The 27,531-nt window shown below is 40.9% G+C and overlaps 1 protein-coding gene across 4 annotated transcripts in view; it reads right to left on the reverse strand.

Moving 5' to 3' along the window:
* Nucleotides 1–673: 673 nt before the first annotated feature.
* Nucleotides 674–27,531, reverse strand: part of PDCD6IP (programmed cell death 6 interacting protein) — a 120,721-nt gene continuing 93,863 nt past the window's right edge. For all 4 annotated transcript variants that reach the window (XM_060686023.2, XM_060686022.2, XM_087894116.1 and 1 more), the window contains exons 16-18: nucleotides 4,114–4,249; nucleotides 3,182–3,360; nucleotides 674–1,493 (exon numbers count right to left, since the gene is read on the reverse strand). In XM_060686023.2, the coding sequence (XP_060542006.1) occupies nucleotides 1,325–1,493; nucleotides 3,182–3,360; nucleotides 4,114–4,249 (484 nt within the window). In that variant the 3' untranslated portion in view covers nucleotides 674–1,324. The remainder of the gene's footprint in view (nucleotides 1,494–3,181; nucleotides 3,361–4,113; nucleotides 4,250–27,531) is intronic.

Raw genomic sequence — 27,531 nt, forward strand, 5'->3', positions numbered from 1 at the left:
TGCAGTTAGCAGAGTAGCAGTAGCACTGGAGCTGGCAGTGTTAGCAGTGACATAGAGAAATCCAGAGTATCTTTTAATTATTTAATTATTTTAAATTTTATATCATTGTTTTGTCTGTGTTTTTAAATAGGCTGTACACCGCCCTGAGTCCTTCGGGAGAAGGGCGGTATAGAAATAAAATTATTATTATTATTATTATTATTTTGGTGGCAGTAGTAAATTTATTACTTTTTAAAAAATGCTGGTGGGCTGCAAAAGGCTTCTTGGCTGGGCACATGCCTCCTTTATGTCATGCAGGCATGAACTATATTTAAATGCAGGATGTTTGTTATGGATTTAAGATAAACAACTCTAGTAGAATCTTATTTTAATTGTAGCATGAGGTTCTTGTTCCTTTCAAAATCTTGAAAACAGAGTAAATTGGTTAAATAAATGTAATTATTTTTATTTATCCATGTTTGTAGCTTAAGCTTTCTTTAGACATCCCAAGAAAAATAGGTTGCACAGGATCATCTTTGTATATACAGAGGCACATGTAATGAGGTAGGATAAAGGCAAGTTGCAGGGGACAAATGAACTTTTAGCATTTCAAAAAACAACACAATTAGATAAGCCAGAAGTAAAATATCAAAATGTCAAGTGTACATCCCCAATGAATACTTTACAAGCTAGGTTTTGAATGATTCAATAAAAATATGCTGATTTATTTTATCGTATTCTGGAATAACATATTGATTTTTGAGATTGTTAGTATATTTTAGGAACTTAATATAAGAAACCACGATTGGTTTGCTGAAATCTCAGCTTCAAAAACAGGGTTAAAGAAGGTGCTCTAGCTTCAAAAACATACATTAGTTATAGTGAAATATAAAATATCTAAGTATAATTTTCAAACTATCTTACGCAGTTTATTTTCCACTTATAATTTACAATGCTTTAAAGAAAATGTATTGGTAACTAAAAGCAAACCCAATATAATATAGAAATTCTATTTACTCTTATAGTTTATCAGACTTGTGCCATTTTGTTTTAGACCAATTATTTAGTATTTATGTGGAAATATTTGGTGTAGATAACTTAGTACATAAATTGAATTTCACTAAAATCTAATTCTGTTAATTTACTGTTGTAGAAGCTTGCTACTTTCTCAACAAGTCTGATATAGCCAAAATTCAATTGAGAAAATATATATTTTGGAGCATTAATAGGAAAGGAAATTATCAACCATTCCAATACAGTGAGGTACATTAGCTGAACTAGAAATTTAATATGCTTATTGCAAATTACTCTTAGTTATAACAAGCAATGTTTCTTTTCTGATATGTTATTGCTGTGGATAATATGGCTGTTGTGGATAAGGGTATCCAGGTTGCTGTGGTCCTGGATAAGAAGCTTGTCCAGGATTTTGGTACCCAGGTGATGGTGCATATGGAAGATTGTATTGGCCATACATATAAGGATTATAGGTCAATGGCAAAGGCATCTGGCAATATCTGTGAAAACAAAACAAAAAAGCATATTTTATTAGAATGAAGACATTTCAATGCTTTGACTTATCCCAAAAATCTTAGACAATGAAGAAATAATCTTCATTGCATAAAGCTATTAAACTAAATGCTGAACAATCTACACATGAAAGTATCTAATCTAATCATCATGCAAGAACTAGTAAGTGAACCTCTATTACCAAATTTAGCAATGAAAGAAGATCATAACATTAATAAAAAAAATGCATATGGGCAAAATATAATTTAAACATTTTCATATGGATTTTTATAAGTACAAGTAAGCTTCACTTATAACCATAGTGGAATCTGCCAATTACAGTTATATAGTTATAAAGCTGATCATCATATGGCCAGCCTAATTTTTTTTGCAGCAGTCATTAAGCAAATCCATTGTTTACTATGGGCATTTTTTTTGCCAAAAACTGGAGACAACATAAATGTTATAAATCATAGTCAAGTGACAGCAGGACACTGCAAACAGACATACGGAACAGTTCCTGAGCAGCCAAAACATCGTCACATGATTGAGGTTAGGGGGAACGGCATTAGAACTTTAGAACTAGGTCATAAGTATCTTTTGGGGATTCGATGTAACTTCAACCAGTCACTAAGGATAATTGAGAACTACCTGTACTACTTTATTTCTGGCTTAGATCAGTCCTTATACAACACATTTGTAAGTTACTAAGCCAAACACTTTTTTTTAACAATATAGATAGTGAGAGGAAAATACATTGTGGAAAATAAAAATATATTATTAGCCTGTTATTCATAATTTACATAAACATTTATGTAATTTTTTTAAATATAAAAAATCATCTATACAAAGTCAGCTTATCGCCCTCACAAACGGGGTCCTCATTTTACCTATCTCGAAAGGATGGAAGGCTGAGTCAACCTTGAGCCTGGTGAGATTTGAACTTGCAGTAATTGCAGGCAGCTGGTGCTATTTAACAGCACTTTAGTCTGCTGCGCCACCAAGGCTGGTTTTAAGTCGAGGACTACTTGTAGTCTTTTTAAAAAATGCTTATTAATCAGCATATTGTGCTATAGGTCCTATTTATTTTCCTTAAAACATTTTTTTCTCTTCTTATATTTTCCCATAAGACCAGGTCCCACTTTTATTTTTTGGATCAGCTAAGTATTGATCCACTGGTTGCCATAGGAATTAACCAACTGGCTTGTTTCTCAAGCCTGATGTTGTGAGCTGGGAAAAAGTCCCTTTGATAGAACTTGGTCTATCAAAGACCAAGTGTCTTTGATGTCTTGATGCCTTAACACTAAACCAAACTGGCTCTTTCTTCCAAACTATTATTGGAACTAAAACTATTTAATACATAAATCTATTATGTTCAATATTAGCGCCACTAAGTTCATAAGTGTCTTAACTGTATATGTTAGAACTCCCAAGTAGACAGATAGGAAATAAGACCAGGTGAGTAATTCTGCTTTACTGTAGGCTACATTAATAGAGTTTAGCAAATCTGAAGATACAAATTTCCCACTGCCATTTTTAACCACCTGATCAATTAGCACTGAACTGTTAATTTATTGGGGTCTCCTCCATCTCGTCTGATTGTTTCCTAGGCAGCTTCTCTTCCCTTTGTTTCCCAAGTCATTCACACATTCCAATATAATATGACATTAATTAGTTCACATCTTTGCAAATTTACCCAGGATATCCTGGATAGGTTGGATAAGGTGGCCCCTGGGCTTGTGAAGGTGTTACATTAGCTGCAGGACCCACAGGAGCAGATGATATCCCAGTAGTTGCTGAACCAGGAGCAGTGACTACAGATGCTGTAGAAATTGCTGGTGGAGGAGGACGTGCTGGTGGCTGTGGTTTACTAGACTAAACAACAAAATTATACATAATCTAAGTTATATTTTATATTTATGGCAATTGTAGTCATGAAAGGCTGACTACAAACAGCATTATGTAATTGTCACACAATGAGAAAAAATTATTTAAATCGATTCCTTTTAAATATCTAAAAGAAGCCTTTCTTAAATTACTTATTTAAATAAAGATTGCCAAGGGTGATCCTTCATTTTTCTTAACTAATTAGTAAATCTGAGAAAATATATTTATAACTGAGAGCAATTTATAGCATCACAAAATAGATTTTATTGTAAATTGCAAATACAGTAGCTTTAATCTACAAAATGATACATAATATTCACAATTGTTATCAAGCTGTTGATATAATGGCAATATTAGTTATCCACTTCACTGTTCCTGTGTCCTATCAATCATCCTTTCTCTTTTGCCTGGCCCACCTCTGCCATCACCACATAATCAATCTATGTAGCCTAGAATTTTGTTAGAAAAACCAAAACTCAAATCTCAAAATTATCAATTATCAAGAAGACAAGAATAGTTTTCAAATGCTATTTTGATTAAAGAGAAACATGGCATTATCTTTCCTTTTATTTTTTTCTGTCTCTTATCTACCTGGGCTGTGAATAGGTTCTTTTTCATCTGTGTTTTGCACTGCAATTTTTCAATGTATAGTATTCAGTATACAAGGCTGCTCTTCCAATTCACTGAATTTACTGAAACAGAGGAAGCCCAAAACAATAACTTTACTGTTGATTTACTTACCACATTGGTTCGGGGAGCTGGAGTTGGAGTAGAGGATGCAGAGGGCTTGTTTCCCCCAGAGGGAACAGTTTGATATGCAGGCACAGAAGGAAAAGAAGGAGCACTGGGTTCTCTGGCAATAGTCTGTTGCAAATCTCTTTTAAAAAAAGCATAATAAAAATGGAAGCTGAACACGGAGCATTAGAGCTTTAGCCTACTATAGAACACCTGGAATGTACCGTGTTTCCCTGAAAATAAAACAGGGTCTTATTTTCTTTTGGGCTTCAAAATAAGCACTTGGACTTATTTTGGGGGAAATCTTACTTTTTAAAAGTGCTACTGCTGGTCCCGCTCTCTCCAGGATGCTGTTTGTTCCCCGGAAGCAGCAATGGAAGGAAAAGGAGGGGGGGGGAGAGAAGGGAAAGAAGTGATTCCAGAAGCAGCAATGGAAAGGAAAGGGGGCGGGGGGAGAAGAGAAAGAAACGATCTTAGAAGCAGCAATGAAAAGGAAGAGACTGGGAGGGTGGGAAGGGAAAGAAGCGATCCCAGAAGCAGCAATGGAAGGGAAAGAAATGGGGGGGTGGGGTGGAATAGGCATGCAGGCTGGCACTCAGCATCCCAAAGGTGGTGCGGGCGAGGTGACATAGGCAGCTGTTCCTGAAGGGGCCCTGGCAGGCTGGTGGCGCTCAGAACGTTTTTGAAGGTTTTCAATCTGGGATGATTCAAGCCGGCCAGACAGGAGCAGTCCTGCAGTGCTGCTGAGCGCAGCGCTGTCAGGAGGGCAAAGAGGCCAGCAACAGCATGGGCAGCCGCTTGGCCATTTAATGACTTGTGGATTTCAACTCCCAGAACTTTCCATTCCCCCCCCCATCAGCTCCTTCCCCTTTCTGGGTTGGGGTAGCTCGCACCCACCGAGTCCGTTGGGGTTGGAAGTTTGATTGCACCCCACGAGGGAGCCTCCATCAGCTGAGCCAGCAAGGACTGGGAGCTGCCTCTCATTCTGTCTCTCTGTGGAGGCCTCCCAGTGCAATGCTCTGCCACAGCTTTGGAGCAAACCTCCGCCTTCCCTGCGGAGAATTGCAAGGCTGGAGGCTTCGCCTTGCTCCAATCAGCAGGAAAATCTGCTCCCCATTTTCCTGCCGATTGTTCTATCCTTGGGGAGCTCTGCAGAGACACACATCCCAAAAATGCTCCCTCCGAAGCCTTCAGCCTTGCAATCCTGCACAGGGGAAGGCAGAGGTCTGCTCCAAAGCTGTGGCAGAGCCTTGACTGGGAGGCCTCCACAGAGAGACAGAATAAGAGGCAGCTCCTGGCCCGTGCTGGCTCAGCTGATCCACGGGCCGCAATTAAGGTGCCGAGCTTCCATAAGGTGACTAGGGAAGGGAAGGGCTACCTCCTGTGCTGCCCATGCCCACCACTTCACTAGGACTTATTTTTGGAGGAGAGCGTATATTTACACCCGCCCCAAAAATCAGACTTGGCCTTATTTTCAGGACATGTCGTATTTTCGGGGTAACACGGTATTTTGTATTGAGATCTTGGTTTCAGTGTCCGAGAGGGAAAACTACAAATTTATATTCATTCCAAGTCAAGTCCTAATTAAATTCACCTTCATTTAGCCAGAGCCAAGCATAATTAGATTTAGGGTCTCACAGAAAAGTGTTTTTCTTGGATGAAAAGGTATTTAAGAGATACAAAAATATAACTTTTTAAAGGAATCTTAATAATTCTATAAAATAATATTAAAGCAATACTCCAGACTTAAAACATTAGGTTTTGTTTCATGCACTGCTTTTTCACCTACAAAAGATGTTCTGTTTATGTTCCCCAACTCTCAAAATGGAATACAGTATATTTATAAGCATAAATAGTAGGCACAGTGGAGGGCATGCAGAAAAGGAAAGTTCCATGTTGAATCTAGAGAACTAGGCTTCTCAATCTATATTCATAAAATCTGATGGCTAACAGTATATATTTTAGGAATAGCAGCATACGTTAAATATATGCAATGGTAAAATATGGGGGAAATTCAGTTAAAAATAATATAATGGTAACACTAATGTGTAGCTATTTCAAGACCAGAGATGGGAAAGTTGTGACCCTCCAATTGTTGAGGTTTAAGAACAAGCAAATATGGATGGGCAGGGCTGATGTTGTGGCAATACGGTGGTGACTTAGCTAAGCCAGCTGAATTTTACTGTCAGGAGGCCCCCAAGGGGGCCAAAAGTCACCCCAGAGAGGTGACAAAGAAGAGCTGACACTGCATGGATCGCGAGGAAGAAAGCAATTCCTTGCAGGTCCGGAGGAAGCTCTCAAACCGGCAGGAGAAGAAGACTGCCATTATGGCCAGACCAAGCTGACACAGCCAATTGGAAAAAGTGACTGAGAAAGACTGAGCAACAGCGTGAGTGATCTGGGTGAGATTTTTTTCTTTTCTAATCCCTGGGTAGAATTTCCCTCCCAATTTCTTTTCTTTTTTGAGAATGTGACTCAAGAGGGGGAGGCATGGTGTTCTTTTTCCTGCTCCCCAAAGTTTGCAGCGACTAAGATTCTGAGCCTTTGACAGATCCGGAAAAACAGTGAAAATATTGAAATGCTTTGAACTATACTTTGAACTATTGTGGATTACAAATCGAACTAGCAAAGTGGTGAAGAGAAACAGCTTGGAATTTTTTTGAGACCAAGTAGATTCTGCACATGTGCAGAAGGTCCTCACATGTGCAGACGTGTCACGCATGAGCAAAGCGCGTGCACGCTCCCATTTGCGAACCGGTAGCGAAGGTAAGTGGATTTCATCCCTGCCGTAAACTGTTTACTACAAATATAATTAATAAAGTGAAATAGAGAAGCAGCTGTGAACTTTGAACAATGAACTGAGAGTTACAATGTCTTGGGGAATTGGTGGGCCTTGTGGATTCTAGATACTAATTACTGAGAGAAGGAGAAGAAAGAAAAATAATTATTTGCAAAGAAGCATTTGATGCCACTACAATAGTAATTCTTGGACTGATCTGGTAGATTATAAAAATTATAAGATTGTGATACTGGTGGGAAATTGGAAGAGAAAAGTGTGTTCTTTCCTGGATTTAAAATGTGGGGGGGGGGAGTCAGAAGTTGGTGGGGGATTAGGAGATTATTGTGGTGTATTTTACTAAATTAATACAATTAGAATATAATTCTAATTGATACAAGCAGAAATGGCAAGTAATCCAAACCTAAACAAATTAGCACATCTGCAACATCAAGTCCATCAAATCAAAGATCAATAGAGAGCATGTTACAAGTAGAAAAATCAAATTCATTCCAAAAAGATCTGATGATTATGTTCCAATCTTTACAGGAGGCAATAACAAAGAATCATAATGAAGTGAAGAGTGAGTTGGGAGAGGTGAAAGAAATAATACACGATATGAATGGAAGAATAGGGAATTTCCAACAGATGATAGAAAAAATGAACAAAGGATTCAGGTAATAGAAGAAAAATCAGAACAAGCAGAGAAAAAAATGGAGGAAATGAACCAAAGGTTTTCTATTCCCTCATCTAAGTCACTTATGAAGATATTGAAGAGTACAGAGCCTAAGTAGGAACCTTGTGGCACCCTTCTGCTTACTTCTCTCCATGTAGACTTAGACCCATTAAGGACTACTTGTTGAGTATGGTTTGTCAGCCAGTTGTGAATCCATCTGGTAGTGAAGCTATCTATCCCACTTTTTTCTAACTTACGAAGAAGTAGGTTGTGGTCTACTTTGTTGAATGCCTTGCTGAAGTCTTAAGTATATTATGGCCACAGTATTTCGCTGGTCTACTAATTTAGTCACTATGTTGAAGAATGAAATTATTGGTTTGGCATGATCTGTTATTAACAAACCCGTGCTGACTGCTAGTTATTACTTTACTCGTTTCTAGGTGTTGGCAGATCTGTTTTTTTATTATCTTTTCCAGTATCTTCCCGGGTATTGATGTTAGGCTGATTGGTCTGTAGTTTCCTGGGTCTGTTTTTTCTCCCTTTTTTGAAGATGGGAAAAACATCAGCTCTTTTCTAGTCCTGTGGTAGTTCCCCAGTGTTCCAGGATTTTTGAAAGATGTGGTGCAATGGTTCTGACATGACATCTGCCAGCTCCTTTAGAACTCTGAGATGTAATTTATCCGGTCCTGGTGATTTGTATTTATCAAGATCAGACAGGTGTCCTCTTACTATTTTTTGGCTTATTTTAACTTTTATTTCCAGTCTGTTTTTTAGAGTTATGTTCCTGGTAGATTGGGCTATAGTTTCTTTTTGCATGAAGACTGATGCAAAATATGAGTTAAGCACAGTGGTGGGATTCAATTTTTTTAACAACAGGTTCTGTGGGCGTGGCTTAGTTGGGGGTGTGGCTTGGCAATCATGTCACTGTGTAGGCATGGCTAGCTGGTCATGTGACTGTGTAGGCGTGGCTAGCTGATCATGTGACTGTAGGCGTGGCTAGCTGGTCATGTGACCGGGTGGGCGAGGCTATGTGCATAGGGACTACTCAGAGGACTGAAAAAAGTCCTTTCTGACTGGTCCTCACACTTTTGACCGGTTCTCACACTTATGACCATCCTCACATTTATGCCCGTGCAGCATTCTTAACAACCGTGTCAGTCATTTCACCACTACTTCTCTTCACCACGGTGACAAGATAGGGCACAAAACGTAAAATGTGAGGAAAGTCGTAAGTTCAAGGACTGGTCAAAAGTGCGAGGACCGTTCAAAAATAACTTTTTCAGCCCTCTGTGTAGTCCATTTACTACCAGTTCTGTGGGTAATGTGACTGGGTGGGCATGGCCAATTTTTTTTTTAACTTTTACTTTTAAAAGCATTTTTTCTACAACCTTAAGAGGTTGCAGAAAACAATGCTTTTAGAAGCTTCTGACAATCAGGCAAATCTGCTGGGATTGCCAGAAGCTTTTAAAGGGATTTTTTTTCCTACAACCTCCTCGGCTGAGGTTGCAGGAAAACATGCTTTTAGAAGCTTCTGACAATCACACAAATCTGCTGGGATCGCCAGAAGCTTTTAAGGCGATTTTTTTTCCTACAACCTCTTCAAAAAATCCCTTTAAAAACCTCTGACAATCTAAGCTGAGTTGCCTGATCCTCAGAAGCTTCTAAGAGCATTTTTTTTCTGCAACCTCTTCAAGCTTCTGCCTTTTCAAGGCAAAAAAGGGCGAGGGGGGGGGGACACACATGTGTGGCAGTGAGATATTCCACAGCTCAAACCTCCCCCCACCAGAAACCTTGGAAGGTTTCCTGTCTCTAAACTCTAATTTTGTGCTCAATTGTGGTCATAAGCCAAGGACTATCTCTGCCTTCCTCTGCACGGCAGCCTTGTCCTAGTAAACCCCTTTTCCTTTCTGGCAATTTTCCTCTCTGTTGGAGGCACCAAAACAATCTAGACGATATAAGGTTTCCTGCTGGAGCAGGGGGTTGGACTAGATGGCCTCCAAGGTCCCTTCCAGCCCTAGATTGCTATCCTGTTTCAAAGCATCTTCTGAAACCACGTTTAGTGCCATGGTTTGTGGTCCTTCCTTCCTGTCTTTCTTTCTTTCTTTCTTTCTTTCTTTCTTTCTTTCTTTCTTTCTTTCTTTCTTTCTTTCTTTTTCTTTCTTTCTTTTTCTCTCTCTCCTTTCCTTCCTTCCCTCCTTCCTTCCTTTCTTTTTCTTTTTTTTCTCTCTCTCTCTTCCTCCCTCCTTTCCTCCTTAAATGCCAGCAAAACCCACTACTTTGCTCCTAAAATGGTCTAGGGCAGAGGTCCCCAATCTTGGCAACTTTTAGACTTGTGGACTTCAACTCCCAGAAATCCTCAGCCAGCAAAGCAAAACAAAGCAAAGCAAAGCTGGCTGAGGAACTCTGGGAGTTGAAGTCCACAAATCTTAAAGTTGCCAAGGTTGGAAACCCCTGCCCTAGGAAAACAATCCATGTTGCTAAAACAAACAAACAACCCACATTGCATCTGTTTTAGGGGAGGAGGTTCAATTCATTGCCCAGTTGGAAGACTGAAATGAAATGCTCCAAGCTGACTGCATTGCTTCTAATGACATTCGGCTCCAGATCGGGCTTTTTTTTTTTTTTGCATGAAAGAGGGACACAGCGAAACAAAAAGCCTCCAGCCTCCGATGTGAAGCAAATTAAAGCCTCTTTCTCTCCTTCTCTCCCCCCCACTCCCCCTGCTTCCCTTTTACCTTTGTTTAATGCTCTGGAAGTTCTTCTCTCCCAGGCAAGCAGCAAGCTGCTTTCTCTACCCTGCTCTCTTGCATCTGGAGCCGGTGGGGAACCATGTGGCAGCCCACATGGATCCCAGGCAGCGGAACTCAGGCTAGGGAAGGGGTGGGCAATTGTGGCTCTTTTACAACCTGTGGACTTCAACTCCCAGAATTCCTGAGACAGCCAAGCTGTCTCAGGAATTCTGGAAGTTGAAGTCCACAGGTTGTAAAAGAGCCACAATTGCCTACCCCTAGCTAGGGTAGGCTGGCGCCACGCGGGTGGAAGGCGGGGCGGGGCGGGGGGCGGGTGAGCCAGCAATTTAACAAACGGTTTGGTGTGCTGCGGGGCCAATAAATTACAAAAAAACACCGAACCGTTTGTTAAATTGCTGGCTCGCTCGCCCCATTTATTGGGAATAAATAGTAGTGCGGAGGGGCGGGGCGAGCTAGCAATTTAACAAAGGGTTCGGCCGAACCCCCTAGAACCCCCAGAATCCCACCACTGGTTAAGCAGCTCTGCTTTCTCTCTGTTGCCTGTTACTTCCTTGCTGTCTTCTCTCTTTAGTGGACTGATTGTTTCCTTGATTGGTAGTTCCCCAGTGTTCCAGGATTTTTGAAAGATGTGGTGCAATGGTTCTGATATGACATCTGCAGATGACCTGGCATTTATTCAAGAAGAACCACAAGAATCTGGACCCAAGTTAATAAAAATGGTAGCAGAGTATGGTGAAGTTGCAGGACTGAAAATAAATAAAGAGAAAACTAAAATACTAGTTAAAAATGTCACAGAGAAACAAAAAAAAAAAAAGTTGGTGGAGAAGATAGACATTCAGATAGTTAAGAAAGTTAAGAATTCAGCTAACAGCAAGATGCGCAACTATTAAAGAAGATAATTATTAAAACAAATCAAATTGTCAACTCATGAAGCATTCCTGACCTGCTCTCGAGTTGCCATAGGCAGGGAGATGGGGAATCAAAAATCACACTTCAGTCAAATCAAAGCACATTCCAGCCGGCCACGTCAATGTCATATCAACATAGACTCACAGTGGCTGGAGGGAGGGAGCTCTACAACCTGCGAAATTGCTTCATTGGAGAATGTGACTGATGATACACCTTGGGGGGAGGGGGAAACAGGGTCAGAGCCAGGACATGAATTAAGTGAGATCAGAGTTGGCTTCACTTGGTCCGTGCCGACATGAAGCTCCTAATAAATAACTGGATTTCTTTTGAAGCTTGGCTTGATGCTCATGATTTAATTAGGGCATCGGTCGGAACCCTGACAGCAAGCCAACTCTCTCAAAACTAATCAAGATGACCAGGACTCCTGAGCCCCTGGCTCTCCAGTCGCTCCCCGACACCTGGGGTGCATATAGAGAAACTCAGGCTACCATGGCAGAGGGTGGATTATCCAAAGAGAGCTCCAGGCGTCCCAGAAAGAGGCAGAACCTGCCTCCACCCAGGGACTTCCAGGATCCAGCAGCCCAATCGGAACTGGAGTGCAGCCATGGCTTCCGGTTTGGTCTCTGTCGCTGTCAGATGGTCCCTTGGGACCGCCAGCCCCGTCGCCCGTAAAGAGCCGCCTTCACAGCTGAAAGGCGGCTCGAAAAACTCCATTTCCATAAGGAAATGTGAGATAGAGCAGGCGAGGGCAGGTAGAGCCCTCTGCGAAGTCCCCAGAGTTTTTCTTTTACTCTTGGGGACGAAGCAGGATGAGGCTCCCTATTTCCTTCGCCGCTGCTGCAGGCTTCAGGAGACCTCTGCCTTTTGCAGAGCCAGGCGACGTGACCAAGCCTCTTAACGAAAATCAACAGATGGTTTAATTAAAGAGGACGAGATTTGGACTTGGGACCCTAAATCGCAAGTATTTTTAACGATTTTACAAGCGTTTTTAAGTGAAGGGAAAAAAAGTTTAAAATGGCGACTGCTGAGGCTTGAGAAGAAGAAGAAAGCCGAAAGCGAAAGTCCTTCCGTAACAAGCTACAAAGTAGCGGAATAAACAGTGCTGGCTAGAATCTAGAAGAAAAATATCTATTTTAAGTTTCTTTTTTCTTGGAGATTTGTACTTGATCTTGTTTGGGGAGAAGTTTTCTTTCTTTAAAAAGAGTTTGTTTGTGTGGCAGGATGGCGTTAAAACTAATAAAGCTTGACAAACAAGCAGCGGGGGGGGGGGGTTTCCCCCATTCACAATTATGTGAACAAGTTTCGAGCTTACAGACTCAGAAGAATGGCTTTAATTTAAAAGAATTTGTCCTGGAGGAAATGGCAAGATATCACGAGACTGTGAACCAGAATTTTGAAAAATTTAGGCAGGAAATTAAAGAATTGATACAACTAAAGTATGATAATTTGCAACGAAAGATTGTAACAGTGACTAATGCTTTTTCAGAAATAGTTATAAAGATGGATACAAATATCAAGTTATTAGAGTCTAAAATGGAGGAAGTTGATGATAAGATTTATAATTTGGACAATAAAATACAAAGAATTGAAAATGATTTGATAAATATTCAAGACAATAGTTTAGAAGTAAAGTCTAAAAAGGAAGCTGGTCACGAGACTTACAATGCAGAAGATATAAAGCAAGGGATTGAAAAAGAAGTTACAATGATGCAATACAGGCTCACGGAATTTGCAGTTAGAATGAGAGGGTTACAGGAAAATAATAGAGATGATTTAAGAAAAATATCTGCTCAAGTTCTGGCCGGGATTTTAAAGGTTCACCCTGAGGAGGTATCTTGTAAGATTGACAAGGCCTATAGAGTAAATTCTTGGATTGCAAAGCAAAGGCAATTGCCTAGAGATGTGGTGATTTACTTTACAGATAAAGAGATAAGAAATGATATTGTGCAGAAATCCTTTAATTCTACTCTACAATTATATGGAAGAAAGATCTGGATATATAAAGAGTTGCCGCCCAAGATGTTAAAAGAAATTTGGATTTTTGGTGGCTGAGCTAAAGAAACAAAACATCTCATTCAGGTGGGACGTTCCAGTTGGCATAATATTGAGATATCAAGGAGAAAGATATCAACTAAATACTGTTGAAAAAGCGGAAGAATTTTACTACAAGGTTCTTAAAAAGCAAAATCAACAAGAGATAGAAATTCAGGATAAGCAGAAGGAGGTGGAAGTAATGGAAAAACAACAAGTTACTGAGGTTTTTGTAGATGAGCTGCTTCTGGATTCTCCTTCAGAGGTCTCAGCTGGACTATTTATAAATACAAGAGAGGCGGCTCTGGATTCTAATGTGATGACTTATCAAGTTACAGACCAGCATGGAAATCAATCAGTTGATATACAACCTATAGAACCAGAATGGAGATTTAAGCCACAAAAGCAAAACCAACAAGATCAAGTTATAGATCAGCATGAAAACCAAACAGTTGATATACAATTTATAGAAAGGAAATCAGGATGGAGATCTAACCCACAAAAAGTCAAGAAAAGAAGAAGCAGGTCTCACAAAAACAAAAACTTTTAAACTAAACAACAGTGTAATGCCAGTTATCTAAGAGATGATTAAATATATGAAAAGATAGCTGAGGCAAAGTATTGGTTTATATTATCTTGAGGAGAGTGACAGACCTCTGCAGTGCTGTACTTTTGGGATGTGAAAAGGGCCTTAAACTGAATGGATTGGAACTATATTTTTTTGGATTCTTTGACAAATGCACTACGTTTATGCTGAGCTACAAGGCAACAGAGTTATGGGATTGGGGCACGCAGATGATCTGATTGTTACCCTATTACAGTGGTTGGAATTAATAATTTAGATGAAAGACACTACTATAGACATTATATGGAATACAAATATAAAGTCACTCGGGTGGTTGTTTTTTGTTTTTTTTTTAGAAGATATTTGCTATTGATGGGGGCAGATAGTAATTGAAGATACCGAACATACTGTTGGAATTAGGATGTGATGTTACCCTAACATGGGTGATGGAGTTAACAATCCAGCTGAAAGACATTACAGAAAATATCATATGGATTACAAGCTTAAAGTCATTTTAAGAGGATTTTATTTACATAAGGGAATACTTTTTAGTGGCGTAGGCAGAAGAATAAAGATATTAAGAATTATTAAGTATGGTAGTCCTGTAGGAAAGTGGGTGGAGACAGGTTAGCTTATTGATTGTTTAGTTGAAGAAAAGGGATATTATGTTTAGATATGAATATATGTAAAATATTTGAGTTAAGAGATATATCTATGGGGGTGGAGGAAATGGGCAGACTATGAGTTGAATCAATGTTAAATTAGGAATTATTATATAGTCTTATAGTGGAAGGTTGCTTTGAAATGTTATATTAATATACATAAAAGATTTGATTTAAGAGATATATGTATGGGGGGAGAAAAAGGGTAGATTATGAGCAGAAATTGCTAAACTGGGAGATATAATAATATTATTATGCTAAATTAGGAGTTATTATATAATGTTATAGTAGAATGTTATTTTGAAATGCATAGTATAAGGGGGATATAATAATATTATTAGAAAGAAAGGGTCAGCGTATGGGGGATGGAGCAAGGGGATAGTAAAGTATTATATAATCTGTTATGAATCTGGGTTTTATTTTGAAGAAGCCACAGGGGGAGGGGAGGGGGAGGGGGGGTTAGGGAGGAGGGGGGAAAAAGGGGGAAAAATTTGTATTTGGAACTGGAGTGCAGCCCTCCCTGACCATCAAAGCCAAGACAGCCAAGATGGCCATCGCAGCAACTGAAACAAAAAGGGATGAGTATTGATGGGGAAAAGTCCCTAAAGCAGCTGAGGTTGAGCTCTCCCACCCTAGTGCCCAGGGCTAGGGAAAACCGCTGAGTGAGCTAAGAAGAGTGGAATGGATGAGGGACTGGAAACAGGCCAGACTCCCAAAAACTCTGGTAGAACCCTTGGGGAGATCCATAGAGCACCTGAGGGAGGAATTTGACCAAGCCACCCTTTGTGATGAGGGGCCATCATGCCACCCAAAAGAGAGGGGGGTTACAACTGAGCCCTTTTAAGTGAGGAGACGCAGACATGAACCCAGCCACCCTTCTCCACCCACCAAAAGGAGAATGAGCCCGAGGCTGCAGCCGGTTCCTCCCCCATGCAAAAGGCAAGCCACCCAATGTAGGTTGCCCCTCCCCTCTCTACAAACTAGAGCCAAGAGAGACCACCAAACACACCAAATGCAGGAACACAGGGGCCAACATGATGAGGGAGGAGCAATGCTGAACGAGCCATCCCGATTCAGGGGGAATCGATTGATGCGGACTCAGACCAGCTGGCTATATTCCTTGACTTGGCTGGAGTCAACCTACAGTGCTATGGACACCGCTACCCATCCCACAGAGCCATGGTGAATACCATTGCTGAAGGGCTAGAGGGAGAAGCAAAGGAATGGCTAGCAGCCCTCCACAACAGGAGAGCCCCCCAGTTGCAAGATGTCGACCACTTCCTACAAGAGCTAGAAGCCAGATTTGAGGAGATAGAGGAGGATCAGTACACAGAGAATGAGCTCCGAAACCTAAAGCAGAGTGGGTGATCCATTAAGGATGAATTCCTTAACCCATGAATTCAGGAGAGTCGTGGGAAGGCTACCCCCTTTGCCAGAGTGGCTATTAGTTCACTTATTCAGAACAAGCCTGGATAAGCAAATTGCCCAAGTAACCACCTATCGGGACATCCCAAACCGACTCTCTGAGTGGTTCTGAGTAGCCATAAAAGTTGATGATGGATTGCGCACCAACGACATGAGAAAGCAAACGGACACCAAGGAGAGAGGACAACCAGACTGGAGACCATCCAGCCGACGGGAGGCCGCAACACCACAGCCAAGACCAACTCTCTCACGAAGCCAGCTGAAATGCTACAGATGCGGAGGGATAGGCCACACTGCATGGGCATGCGTGATCCCAGCTCCGAAACCCAAGCCAGAGCCACCACCCAGGGCATGACCAGAACGAGGCCCCAGGCATGCCGCTGACATGTCCCAAAAAGCCCTCCAGACTGCAGAGGTCCCTCCCCGCCCAACCAAAGGGGAAGGAGGAACTCCAGCAAATGACAACCAATCGCCGGATCCCTATGACAGTGAGGATGAAGGTGAAAATGACCCAATGGTGAGTGAACCGATCTCAATATGCCTCACAGCTCCAAAAACAAGAACCCAGGGTACCTTTCTGTTGTGACTCCAACCCCCGAGCCCGTCTTATTGGAGGGAGAAGACTCCGAAGGTGAAGGAGAGGAGTTGGCCAGATCTCCCTCTCCAGGACCCTCCTCTCTGGCAATGCCTCAGGTGTCTCCCAAAGGAGAAGAGATTGGCCAGGAGCCAGGTATTTCCAAGCAGTCGCAGTTGGACAGTGACGGAGATAAGTCTTGGCTGGATCCACACCAGCGCTGGAGAGACAAGCGCACGCAGCAGAAAAGGAGGCGTGCCAGAGATTAAGCTGAGTCACTGGACCACACCCCACAGGGGATAAAAAGGGGTGTGGTGGCCATTGAGGCTCTGTGACGGACAAAACTAAACAACTAGCGAGTCGCATTGTATCTCTGAAACTACGTTATCTGCTTGCCTTGGATTTAATACGGACTGGACTTGACAATTCTTTGACTTTGTGTATTTGTTTTGGTTTATCTGACAGAGGAGGAACACCTCCCTCTGTGAGTAAAGTTCTTGGCAAGCAGCTACTGGGTTGCTGCCAATTCTGTTATCGAAGGAATTTATTGTCTGCAAGTTTTATTTAACCCCCTGGCTGACAGTTTGTGTGTGTGTGTGAGACGGGGACAGAACACTTTCAAGCCCTAATAGACTCAGGCTGCTTGATTAATGCTTGATAGATGCTTCATTAACCTAACAACCCTGAAACTGAGGATTAGAGCAAAAAGACTGGCACAACCGATCATGTTCAAAGAGGTTGATGATTCCCTATTGTGGGGAGCCTAGCCACCCACCTGATCAAACCAGTGAAGCTAGAGCTAGTGAACTACTGGGAAGCAATATGATTCATAATAGCCCCCAAAATGACAGACACTGGGGCTAAAAAAGAAGGGGGTGGTTTTGTCGATCTTCCACCCCCGGAAATAGTGGTGAAAAAGCACAAAGCTGAAAGAGACCTGACAAGAATTTTGAACTGTTTGGAGAATTGGAAGCTAAAATGCTAAAAGAGAAAAATCAGATTGGTTAACCTAAGGACTATACTAATTGGAAATTGCTGAATTAAAACTTTAATTGGGACTTTGAAACTTGCTCCGGAACTTTAAAGGGGGAAAGAAATCGTGTATGCAAGTTAAAGGAGAGGCGTAGAAGAGAAATAGAGCAACAGCTACATCTGGCTAGAAAAAACCCATAGGGAAAGTGACGGAAAGTAGAGAAAAAAAAAGTGTGAATAATAACTTGACCTTGGGCAGCTTATTGGAAAACATTGTTATAATACTGTCACAAGACTTAGATAAGCTGCCTGCACCTGGGCATTGTTTATAAAGAGAACAACAGAGACAGAGAGTGGAAACAGTGTAAGGTGTTAACACTGTAGCTCCTTGACTGGATATGGACTTTAGCAATTGAACAACTGAGCAACTGGAACTGGGAAATAATAGAGGTTGCCTACCAGATAAATGAAGACTTTTACATTTCAACCATCAGCTCTTCTCCTTGGGGATTTATAACTTGTTGAATATAATTCCAGAGTCTTGGTGGGCCTTTGTGGATTACAATTTGCTGAGCCCTCGTGGATTATAATTTATAACTTTGTGGATTATAACACACAAGTGATTAAAAGAAAGAAAGAAGAAAAAAAACAACCCCCGTTGAAGAAAATTTGGATTATGGATATTTTGGATGTGAAATATAGCACCTAAAAGCAGAAAGTGACTTGAGGTTTGAAAATAAGAACAGGGAATAAGAAACAAGATTGTTGGACTATACTAGGTATATTTTATAAGTTGAATATAGTGGAGTATAATTGTGTTTGACTTATAGTATTATTGATTGTTGGGTTACTGATTGGTTGTTTCTGTTAAATAATAAGTATCTAAAATATTTGACTACTTTAAATTATCAAAATTACAAGTAACATAAATTCAAGTAAAACAGGGAAGAAAACTCCATCATCTGCACTATCAGCATCATCGGCAGAATTGAGTCCAGCAAGTCAGCGCTCTATAGACACCATGTTGCAGGATGAAAAATTAAATGCCTTTCAGTCAGAAATGAAGAATATAATTCAATCACTACAGAAATCATTACAAGGAGCCATGGCTAAGAATCATGAGGATATGGCAGATAGGATTCAAAACAAAAATGCCGTATTTTTCGGAGTATAAGACATACTGGAGTATAAGACCGCAGCTTAGTTTTTGGGGAGGAAAATAGGGGGGAAAAATCTGCCTACCAGGTATTCATCTGGCTAGCGTCCTTAGTCTGGTCAGCTTCAGAACATCAGTTTGCTGGTTTTGAATGCGCGCGTGCTTTTTATCCCCTGCTTGGGGATAAAAAACAAGTTCTAAAGCACAGCTGAGAGGGAGCAGCAATGAGAAAAGCAGGCAAAGCACTGAGATTGCTTCACTCGCTAGCGCCTCATTAGGGCTGAAAAAAAGCTTCTAAAGCACAGCTGAGAGTCGGAGGGAGCAGGCAAAGTATTGGAAGATTGCTAGTGCCTTGTTAGGGCTGAAAAAAAGGTTCTAAAACACAGCTGACCCTCGTTAGGGCTGAAAAAAAGCTTCTAAAACACAGCTGAGAGTTGAAGGGAGCAAGCAAAGCCTGTGGAAGATCGTGTCACTCGGTAGCGCCTTATTAGGGCTGAAAAAAAGCTTCGAAAAAGCTACATTCAGAGTATAAGACACACCCAAATTTTCAGCCTTTTTTTGGGGGGGGGGGGGAAGTGTGTCTTATACTCCGAAAAATATGGTAGGAACAAAAAATGGAAGATAAAATAGACAACATCCAGCAAATAATTACTAAAAATGAACAACGGATCCAGAAAGTGGAAGAAAAGGCAGAGCAAACAGATAAGAAAGTAGAAGAGATGGAGAACAGATTAATTAAGGTAGATAATGATCTTGAATGATTCATAATCATGTTGGAGATGGATAAGGCAGAATATTTCTTAAGACTCCAAAATGTTGAGGAGGAAAAGGGAGAAGATCTTGCGGAGATAATGGCATAATTATTGGCAGAGGCGCTGGAAATAGACAAACAGGAAGCTCACTATGGGATGGAAGAAGTATTTAGAGCATATACAAGCTATGCGAGAAGAAACAAGCTTCCCAGAGAGGTACACATGAGATTTTCAAAGAAGGCAATGAGAGCGGAAATGCTCCAAAGAGTAAGAGGTGCACCATTGAAATAGAAAGGAAGAGAAATAGTTTTGAAGCAGATACCCAGAAGAGTAAGAGACACAAGAAAACAGTACCAATTTTTGGGACTTCCAGTTGGCGTCACGGCAACCCAGACGGTGGAATAGCAGGGCTCTCAGGAGCCCCGCAAAAACCTCATCTGATATGCCGCCACCGGCAGGTCTACAGACCTACCCTGTCCTGAAGGGACAGGAGGAAAGAGAGGGACCCCTCGGTCGGCCGAGAGGAACGGACAGGTTCATCGGGGCCGGAGGATTACCATCTGAGTCGGCGGCGATTGAACGACAGCCATGGCAGCTGCCTCAAAGCTGTGACAACCAGGAAAGCAATGTGCAGGAGGAGAAGCAAGGCGAGAGCAAACTGTTTCGAAGCTGGGTAAGTTTTACCCTGCCAGGAATAGCGTTAAAAATCGATCTTGACAAGAGAGCCCCTAGCCTTAAATAGCAGCTACAGACTGTGGGGGCAAGAAGATTTAGACAAGATATGTGCTAGAGGAAGAGACCCATTTGTGAACTATCTTTAATGTGGATTTTTGTGAAATGGCTGCTAGTTTGCAACTATAAAACTTTGAAACTTTTTGTTATTGATATGGATTGCTTTTGGAGAGAAAAGGAGGGAGGAGGCGTTGAGCAGAAACTCTTTGAAACAATCGGAAAAGCCAAGTGGAGAATTGTATATTGCCTAAATGGAGTTGTGTCGTGGAGAAGTGAAAGTTTAAACCTGTGGATTACTTTTGAATTAACCCAGACACAATGTATCTTGCTACCTAAGTTGGTCTGCTACGAAAACAACCAAGGAGGTCCAACTCTGGGGATTTCTAATTTGCTTATTGGTGGTATTAAGGAAAGAAAGAAGAAATAAGAAATAAGACAGAACAATTTAAATTGACTAAGCAGACGTGGCAGAGGAAGCTAAAATGGTTGCCTATCAAGAAGAAATGAAAGTGTAAATTGTGGACCTCTTGTTACTTAAAGGAGAAACTTTGACTCTTGCTTTCCTGATTGGATTATTTTGAAGGAAAACTAAAAAAAAGTTTGATTTTAGATGTATTTAATCCATTTTTGGACTACCTATGGAGGAATTAACTGGACAATTAAAACTGTTGATTAAAGGCGTAGCAACAAAAGGAAAGAGCGTAGAATCGGAAGAGGATATGACAATACCATATTGGGAACAAAAAACAACTAAACTTCTTAGTTTTTATAATTTTATTGACATTGGAATTGAAAAGAAAAAAAATTGGGTAGCAAAACGAAAAATACTATAGTCTAATTAAAATGGATGTAAATGTTTTTTGTCTAATTGATGTCTAAATAATGTAAGGAGGAGACTTCCTCTTTCTTCTTTTACTCTGTTACTTCTTTTTTTTCCTTTTTTTAATTTACTTTATTACTCTTTTATTTTATTCCTCTCTATTTTTTTTTGTGAAATTCTTTTTTATCCTTTTTGCCATACCTTTATTTTTTTTATTTTTTATTTTTTCTCTTCCCCCTTTCTCTTTCCTTTTTTACTTTTTATTACTGTTATTAAGAGAAGTGATTTTTAAGATGGGAACAATGTGATTTTAGAAAAACTATAAGAAACATGAAGAATATGGATGAATTTTTGATTATTAATAAGAATTGCTGATAGATTCAATGATTATAGAAACTTGCTTCTTTAAAAGGGATTATAATATTGTTCTTTATAGAAAAAAAAAAGAAAATGTGAATGAAGCCTTTACCAATAAGAATTGTTTATAGATTTTATATGTTGATTTACATAGAAAAACAAGGAACAAATATGAAATGGGAGAAATTTTAATAAAATCAATAGTGCGGGAAGAGTAGGAGAGAAGATATATATTAAAATGCATTATTATTTTATTTTGACAAGGAAGGGTGATTTTGGGGATCAGATGATCAAAACTAAATTGTGAATTAGTTAATAGATGATTAGGCTGTGAACCAGCCAAAAATAAACTTAGGAGGAGCAGAGGAGATAAATGTTGGAGAGCAGTTAGAGCCAAACTGTGAACCAGTTAAATATGAGGTAAGGAGTGGAGGAAAGCACCACTGGAAAACAGCTAACTAAGCTGTGAACCAGCCAAAAATAAACTTAGGAGAAGTGGAGGAGACAATACTGAGGACCAGTTAAAATCAACTGTGAACCAGTTAAATATAAGATAAGGAGTGGAGGGAAGCACCACTGGAAAACAGCTAATTATGCTGTGAACCAGCCAAAAATAAACCTAGGAGGAGCGGAGGAGATAAATGCTGGAGAGCAGTTAGAGCCAAACTGTGAACCAGTTAAATCTAAGGTAAGGAGTGGAGGTAAGCACCACTGGAAAACAGCTGAAAAGCCGTTATACAGCTAAAAATAAACCTAGGAGGAGTGAAGGAGAAAATGTTGGAATGCAGTTAAAATCAAACTGTGATACAGCCAACAAATAAGGTTAGGAGTGGAGGAATATCTCTGGAAAACAACCAATTAAGCTGCAATCCAGCCAAAAATAAAACTAGGAGGAGTGAAGGAGATATCTTTGAAGAATAGTTACTGATTTTGAAATGTTTTTAAGAGAGGAATAAAATATTATATGTTGATTACTAGATATGATTTAAAAGAAATATTGACTTGAATCTGTGTCTTTGAAGTAAGGAGAATATATAAAATACTGATTGTTAAAATGATAAATGAATATTATAAAGAGCTGTTTAGATTTGAATTTTAAGATTTAGGGTGATTACATAATAAAATGTTAAATGCTAGAATAAGATGTTAAATTGAATGACAAAAATTGGATTTAGACTTGTTTTGTTTTTTCTTGTGGTTTTTGTTGTTGTTGTTGTTGTTTTTTTTTCTTCTCTTTTTTTCTTTTTCCGTTAAGATGTTAATTGATGAAATTTGGAATTTATACTTATTTTATACCGGATCCAAACCTTTGCTCTAAAAAGATGTTGTTTTATGTTAAAAATAAATTTAAAAATTTTCAAAAAAAAAAGCAAAGAAAGAAAACAGTACCAATTTTTGACAAGACAATTGATTAAATATGAGGTAAAGTTTAGATGGCTAATATCCAAGGGAATATTGGTGACTTGGAAGGGAAAAAGACATGGATTAGACATGGTGGAGAGTGCACAACAATTCTACGATCAGTACTTCATAGCACATGAAGTAGAAGAGAAAAGGGAGCAAGCAGAGATGGTGGGAGCGACAGCAGAAGGAAACACACAAGAAGAAGGAACCGACACAGAGGAAAAAGAGAGAAGGGAAAGAGAAGGAGAAAAACAGAAAGAACAGAGAAAAATAAGATCAACTAGGACAACAAAACCTATCTATAAGTAAACAATGGAAGAAGGAACAAAATTGTTATCAATCAATATAAATGGACTAAACTCACCAATGAAAAGAAAAAGGATTTTCAATAAATTAGAGAAATTAAAATTAAATTTAATCTGCCTTCAAGAAGTCCAAATAAAAAAACAAGATAGTAAGCTATTAAGAGTACCCCAAATTAAAACATTTAAAATTTCTTCTTAAACCAGCCCGGCTTGCTGGAAAAAGTGGGTTTTAAGGGCACGGCAGAAGGCACTAAGGTCTTGGATTCTCCTTATCTCTGGGGGCAACTGATTCCAGAGGGTAGGTGCCCCCACAGAGAAGGCCCTCCCCCTGGGGGTCACCAGCCTACATTGATTGGCTGATGGCACCCTGAGGAGGCCCTCTCTGTGGGAGCGCAGGAGACAATGGGAGGTTGTCGGTAGCAGCAGGTGGTCTCGAAGATAGCTAGGCCCGATGCCATGGAGCGCTTTAAAGGTGATAACCAGCACCTTGAAGCGCACCCGGAAGACCACTGGGAGCCAGTGCAGCTCGCGCAGGAGCGGTGTTACATGGGAGCGCCATGCTGCTCCCATCACTACCCGCGCTGCTGCATTCTGGACCAGTTGGAGCCTCTGGGTGCTCTTCAAGGGGAGCCCCATGTAGAGAGCGTTGCAGTAGTCAAGGCGAGAGGTGACGAGGGCATGAGTGATTGTGCACAGGGAATCCCGATCAAGAAAGGGCCGCAACTGGCGAATCAGGCGAACCTGACAAAAGGTCCTCCTGGTTACAGCTGTCAGATGTTCCTCCAAGGACAGCTGCATATCCAGGAGGACTCCCAGATTGCAAGCCCTTTCTGTGGGGGCCAAAGACTCGCCCCCAATAGTCAGTGATGGAGTCAACTGACTATATCGGGTTGCCGGGAGCCACAGCCACTCAGTCTTGGAAGGGTTGAGCTTGAGCCTGTTCCTCCCCATCCAGATCCGCACAGCCTCCAGGCACTGGGACATCACTTCAAGGGCATCATTGGGGTGGCCTGGGGTGGAGATGTACAGCTGGGTGTCATCAGCATACTGGTGGTATCTCACCCCGAAGCCACGGATGATCTCGCCCAGCGGCTTTACATAAATGTTGAACAGAAGGGGCGAGAGGACCGATCCCTGCGGCACTCCACAGATGAGAGGCCTCGAGGTCGACCTCTGCCCCCCTGCCAACACAAACTGCGACCGGTCGGAGAGAAAGGAGGAAAAACACCGCAACACGGTGCCTCCCACCCCCAACTCTTCCAGCCGGTGCAGCATGATACCATGGTCAATGGTATCAAAAGCCGCTGAGAGATCTAACAGGACCAGAACAGAGGAGCAACCCCTGTCCTGAGCCCTCCAGAGATCATCAACCAACGTGACCAATGCTGTTTCCGTGCTGTGCCCAGACCTGACACCCGACTGGAACGGATCTAGATAAGATGTTTCCTCCAGGAATTGTGGGAACTGTCGCGCGACCACACTCTCAACAACCTTCGCCATGAAGCGAAGGTTGGAGACAGGACGGTAGTTGGTCAATATTGCCGGATCCAGGGATGGCTTCTTGAGGAGAGGCCTCACCACCGCCTCTTTCAAGGCAGCGGGGAAATGGCCCTCACTCAGCGAAGCGTTGATAATACCCTGGAGCCAGCCTCGTGTAACCTCCCGGGAAGCCAGTACCAACCAGGAGGGACATGGGTCCAGTAAACATGTGGCCACACTAAGTCTCCCCAAAATCCTGTCCACATCATCGGGAGTCACAGCGTCAAACTCCTCCCAGATAACATTCTCAAGACTATTCCTCATCACTCTGCCCTGATCTACCCAGTCAGAGTCCAAATCCTCCCAGATCTGAGCGATTTTGTCATACAGGTATTGTCCAAAATCCTCCGCCCTGCCTTCCAAGGGATCCTCCCGCACTCCCGGATGGAGCAGGGAGCGGGTCACCCTAAACAGGGCGGCCGGACGATTCCCTGATGACGCAATAGAGGCAGAAAAGTAATTAAACTTTGCCGTCTTTATTGCCACTAGGTAGGTCTTAATATGCGACCTTACCGGTGTTCAATCAGATTCAGCGAGACTGGCCCTCCAACTGCTCTCCAGGCATCTTTTCCGGTGCTTCATTTCCCTCAGCTCCTCGGTGAACCAAGGAGCCGCACGGGATCGGCACCGGGTCAGAGGCCGCAAAGGCACGACTCGGTCCAAGGCCCCACCAGCCGCCCGATCCCAGGCGGCTACCAGGTCCTCGGCCGAGTCATGTGCTAGAACCTCAGGAAATGGCCCAAGCTCCATCTGGAACCTCTCAGGATCCATCAGGCGCCTGGGGCGGATCCATCTAATTGGATCCGCCTTCCTGCGGCGGGGGGCAGTGATTCGAAGATCCAGGCGAAGTGAGTGGTCTGTCCATGACAAGGGTTCCATGTCTATATCCCCAATAACAAGACCACTCAACCACTGGCCAGAGACAAAAATCAGGTCCAGAGTGTGACCTCCCCTGTGAGTAGGGCCATGAACTAACTGGGTCAGGTCCATGGCCGTCATGGAAGCCATGAACTCCCGAGCCACCTCAGACGTTTCACCAACGGATGGCAAGTTGAAATCACCCATGACTAAAAGCCTGGGTGTATCTACTGCCACCGTGGCTATCACGTCGAGTACTCAGGTAGGGCTGTTGCGACGCGGCAGGGAGCCAGGTACGTAAGCAACAAGCCCATCTGAACCCCATGACCCCACCTCACAAGGAGGGACTCACATCCGGCTATCTGAGGCACAGTGGTCTCACATTTTAAAATGTGGCTAAGGATAAGGAGAGAAGAATACAAGGTTCAGGCCTTCGCTGACGATTTTGTGTTTATAGTAGAAGAACCACTAGAGTCAGCACCAAAATTGTTTAAGAAATTAGAAGAATTTGGAGAAGTGGCAGGATTAAAAATAAATCAAAATTAATCAAAATTAATAACAAAAAAACTCACAAAGGAACAAGAAAGAGTTAGAGAACATAATACAAATTCAAACAACTAAGAAAATAAAATACCTAGGATTTGGCTATCGGGAAGAGGTTCGTCAATAAAAGAAAACAATTACGATAAATTAATAACACAGATAGAGAAAGATTTAGACAATTGGAGAAATTTACAGATATCACTAATGGGAAGGATCTCTACCATTAAAATGAAGATGTTACCAAAACTTTTATTTTTATTTCAGGTTATACCAATAAAATTGGATTTTTTATTTTTTTTTTGGAAACATTGAATAAAATAACATCTAAATTTATATGGCAGGCGAAGCGCCCACAAATTAAACTTAAATTACTACAGGACACAAAAGACAGGAGGAACAGCATTCCCAGAATGGGAAATTTATTATCAAGCGGCTGGTTTATCCTGGTTAAAAGAATGGATGAATTAAAAAATAATAACAATTGAAGGGCATGAAATACAAGTGGGTTGGCATTCATTCCTCTGGGATGGAAAACACAAAACACATACCTATTTCAAAAGACATATAATAAGGAATGCGCTACTACAAACCTGGTTAAAAATTAAAAAACAGCACTACATGAAAATACCGATCTGGCTCTCACCATTAGAAGCAGTAAGACATCCAAATTTAACAGAATTTTAAAAAGTAATAAGATATAAAGATCTAATAGAACAACAAGGAAAATTGAAACCAAAATAAGAGTTGGAATCGGATTTAAATAGAGAAATTGACTGCTGGACTTACACACAAATCCAATCTAAATATAAGGAACATACAAAAACATACGAAATTCAAAGAGAGAAACAAAAATTAGACAAAATTATATTAGAATCAGAAGAAAAGCTAATTAGCAAAACTTATAAATTTTTACTACAACATAAAATGGAGGAAGAAATAGTGAAGGATACAATGATCAAATGGGTGCAAAATTTTAATTATACAATAAATCTGGAGAAATGGGAAACAATGTGGCAAGTGAATGCAAAATTAACACTATCGGGGGCATTAAAGGAAAATCAGCTGAAGATGTTTTACAGATGGCATCTGTCACCGACAAGACTTGCAAAGATATACCCGAACAATAGTGCAACATGTTGGAAATGTAAGAAATCCCAAGGAACATATTATCATTTATGGTGGACGTGTCTGGCAGCAAAAAAAATTTGGGCACATATTAAGAAATGAATAGAACAAATAACAGAACAACAAATAGAAAGGAAGCCAGAAACATTCTTGTTGGGAATTTTTACAAAACCATATTCCAAAGAAATAAAATATTTGATGCTACACATCTTAACAGCAGAACGAATAACATATGCAAAAAATTGGAAACAGGAAAGAACTCCAACTGAGGAAGAACTGATAGATAAGATTTTAGAATGCGCTGAGATGGACAGATTAACAAAAGAAATTAAGGAAAAAGAAGAGACAGACTATTATAGAATATGGGATAAATGGTATAATTGGCTCAAGACTAGAAATAAAGAATAATAATTATAAGGAGAGAAGATTAGAAGTACAATATATATATATAACAAATGTATAGAGTGGAATAAAAATATATATAACATGAATG

Source organism: Pantherophis guttatus, chromosome 4, assembly GCF_059756535.1.
Source record: "Pantherophis guttatus breed Tessera chromosome 4, ASM5975653v1, whole genome shotgun sequence".
NCBI classification, from domain to species: Eukaryota; Metazoa; Chordata; class Lepidosauria; order Squamata; family Colubridae; genus Pantherophis; species Pantherophis guttatus.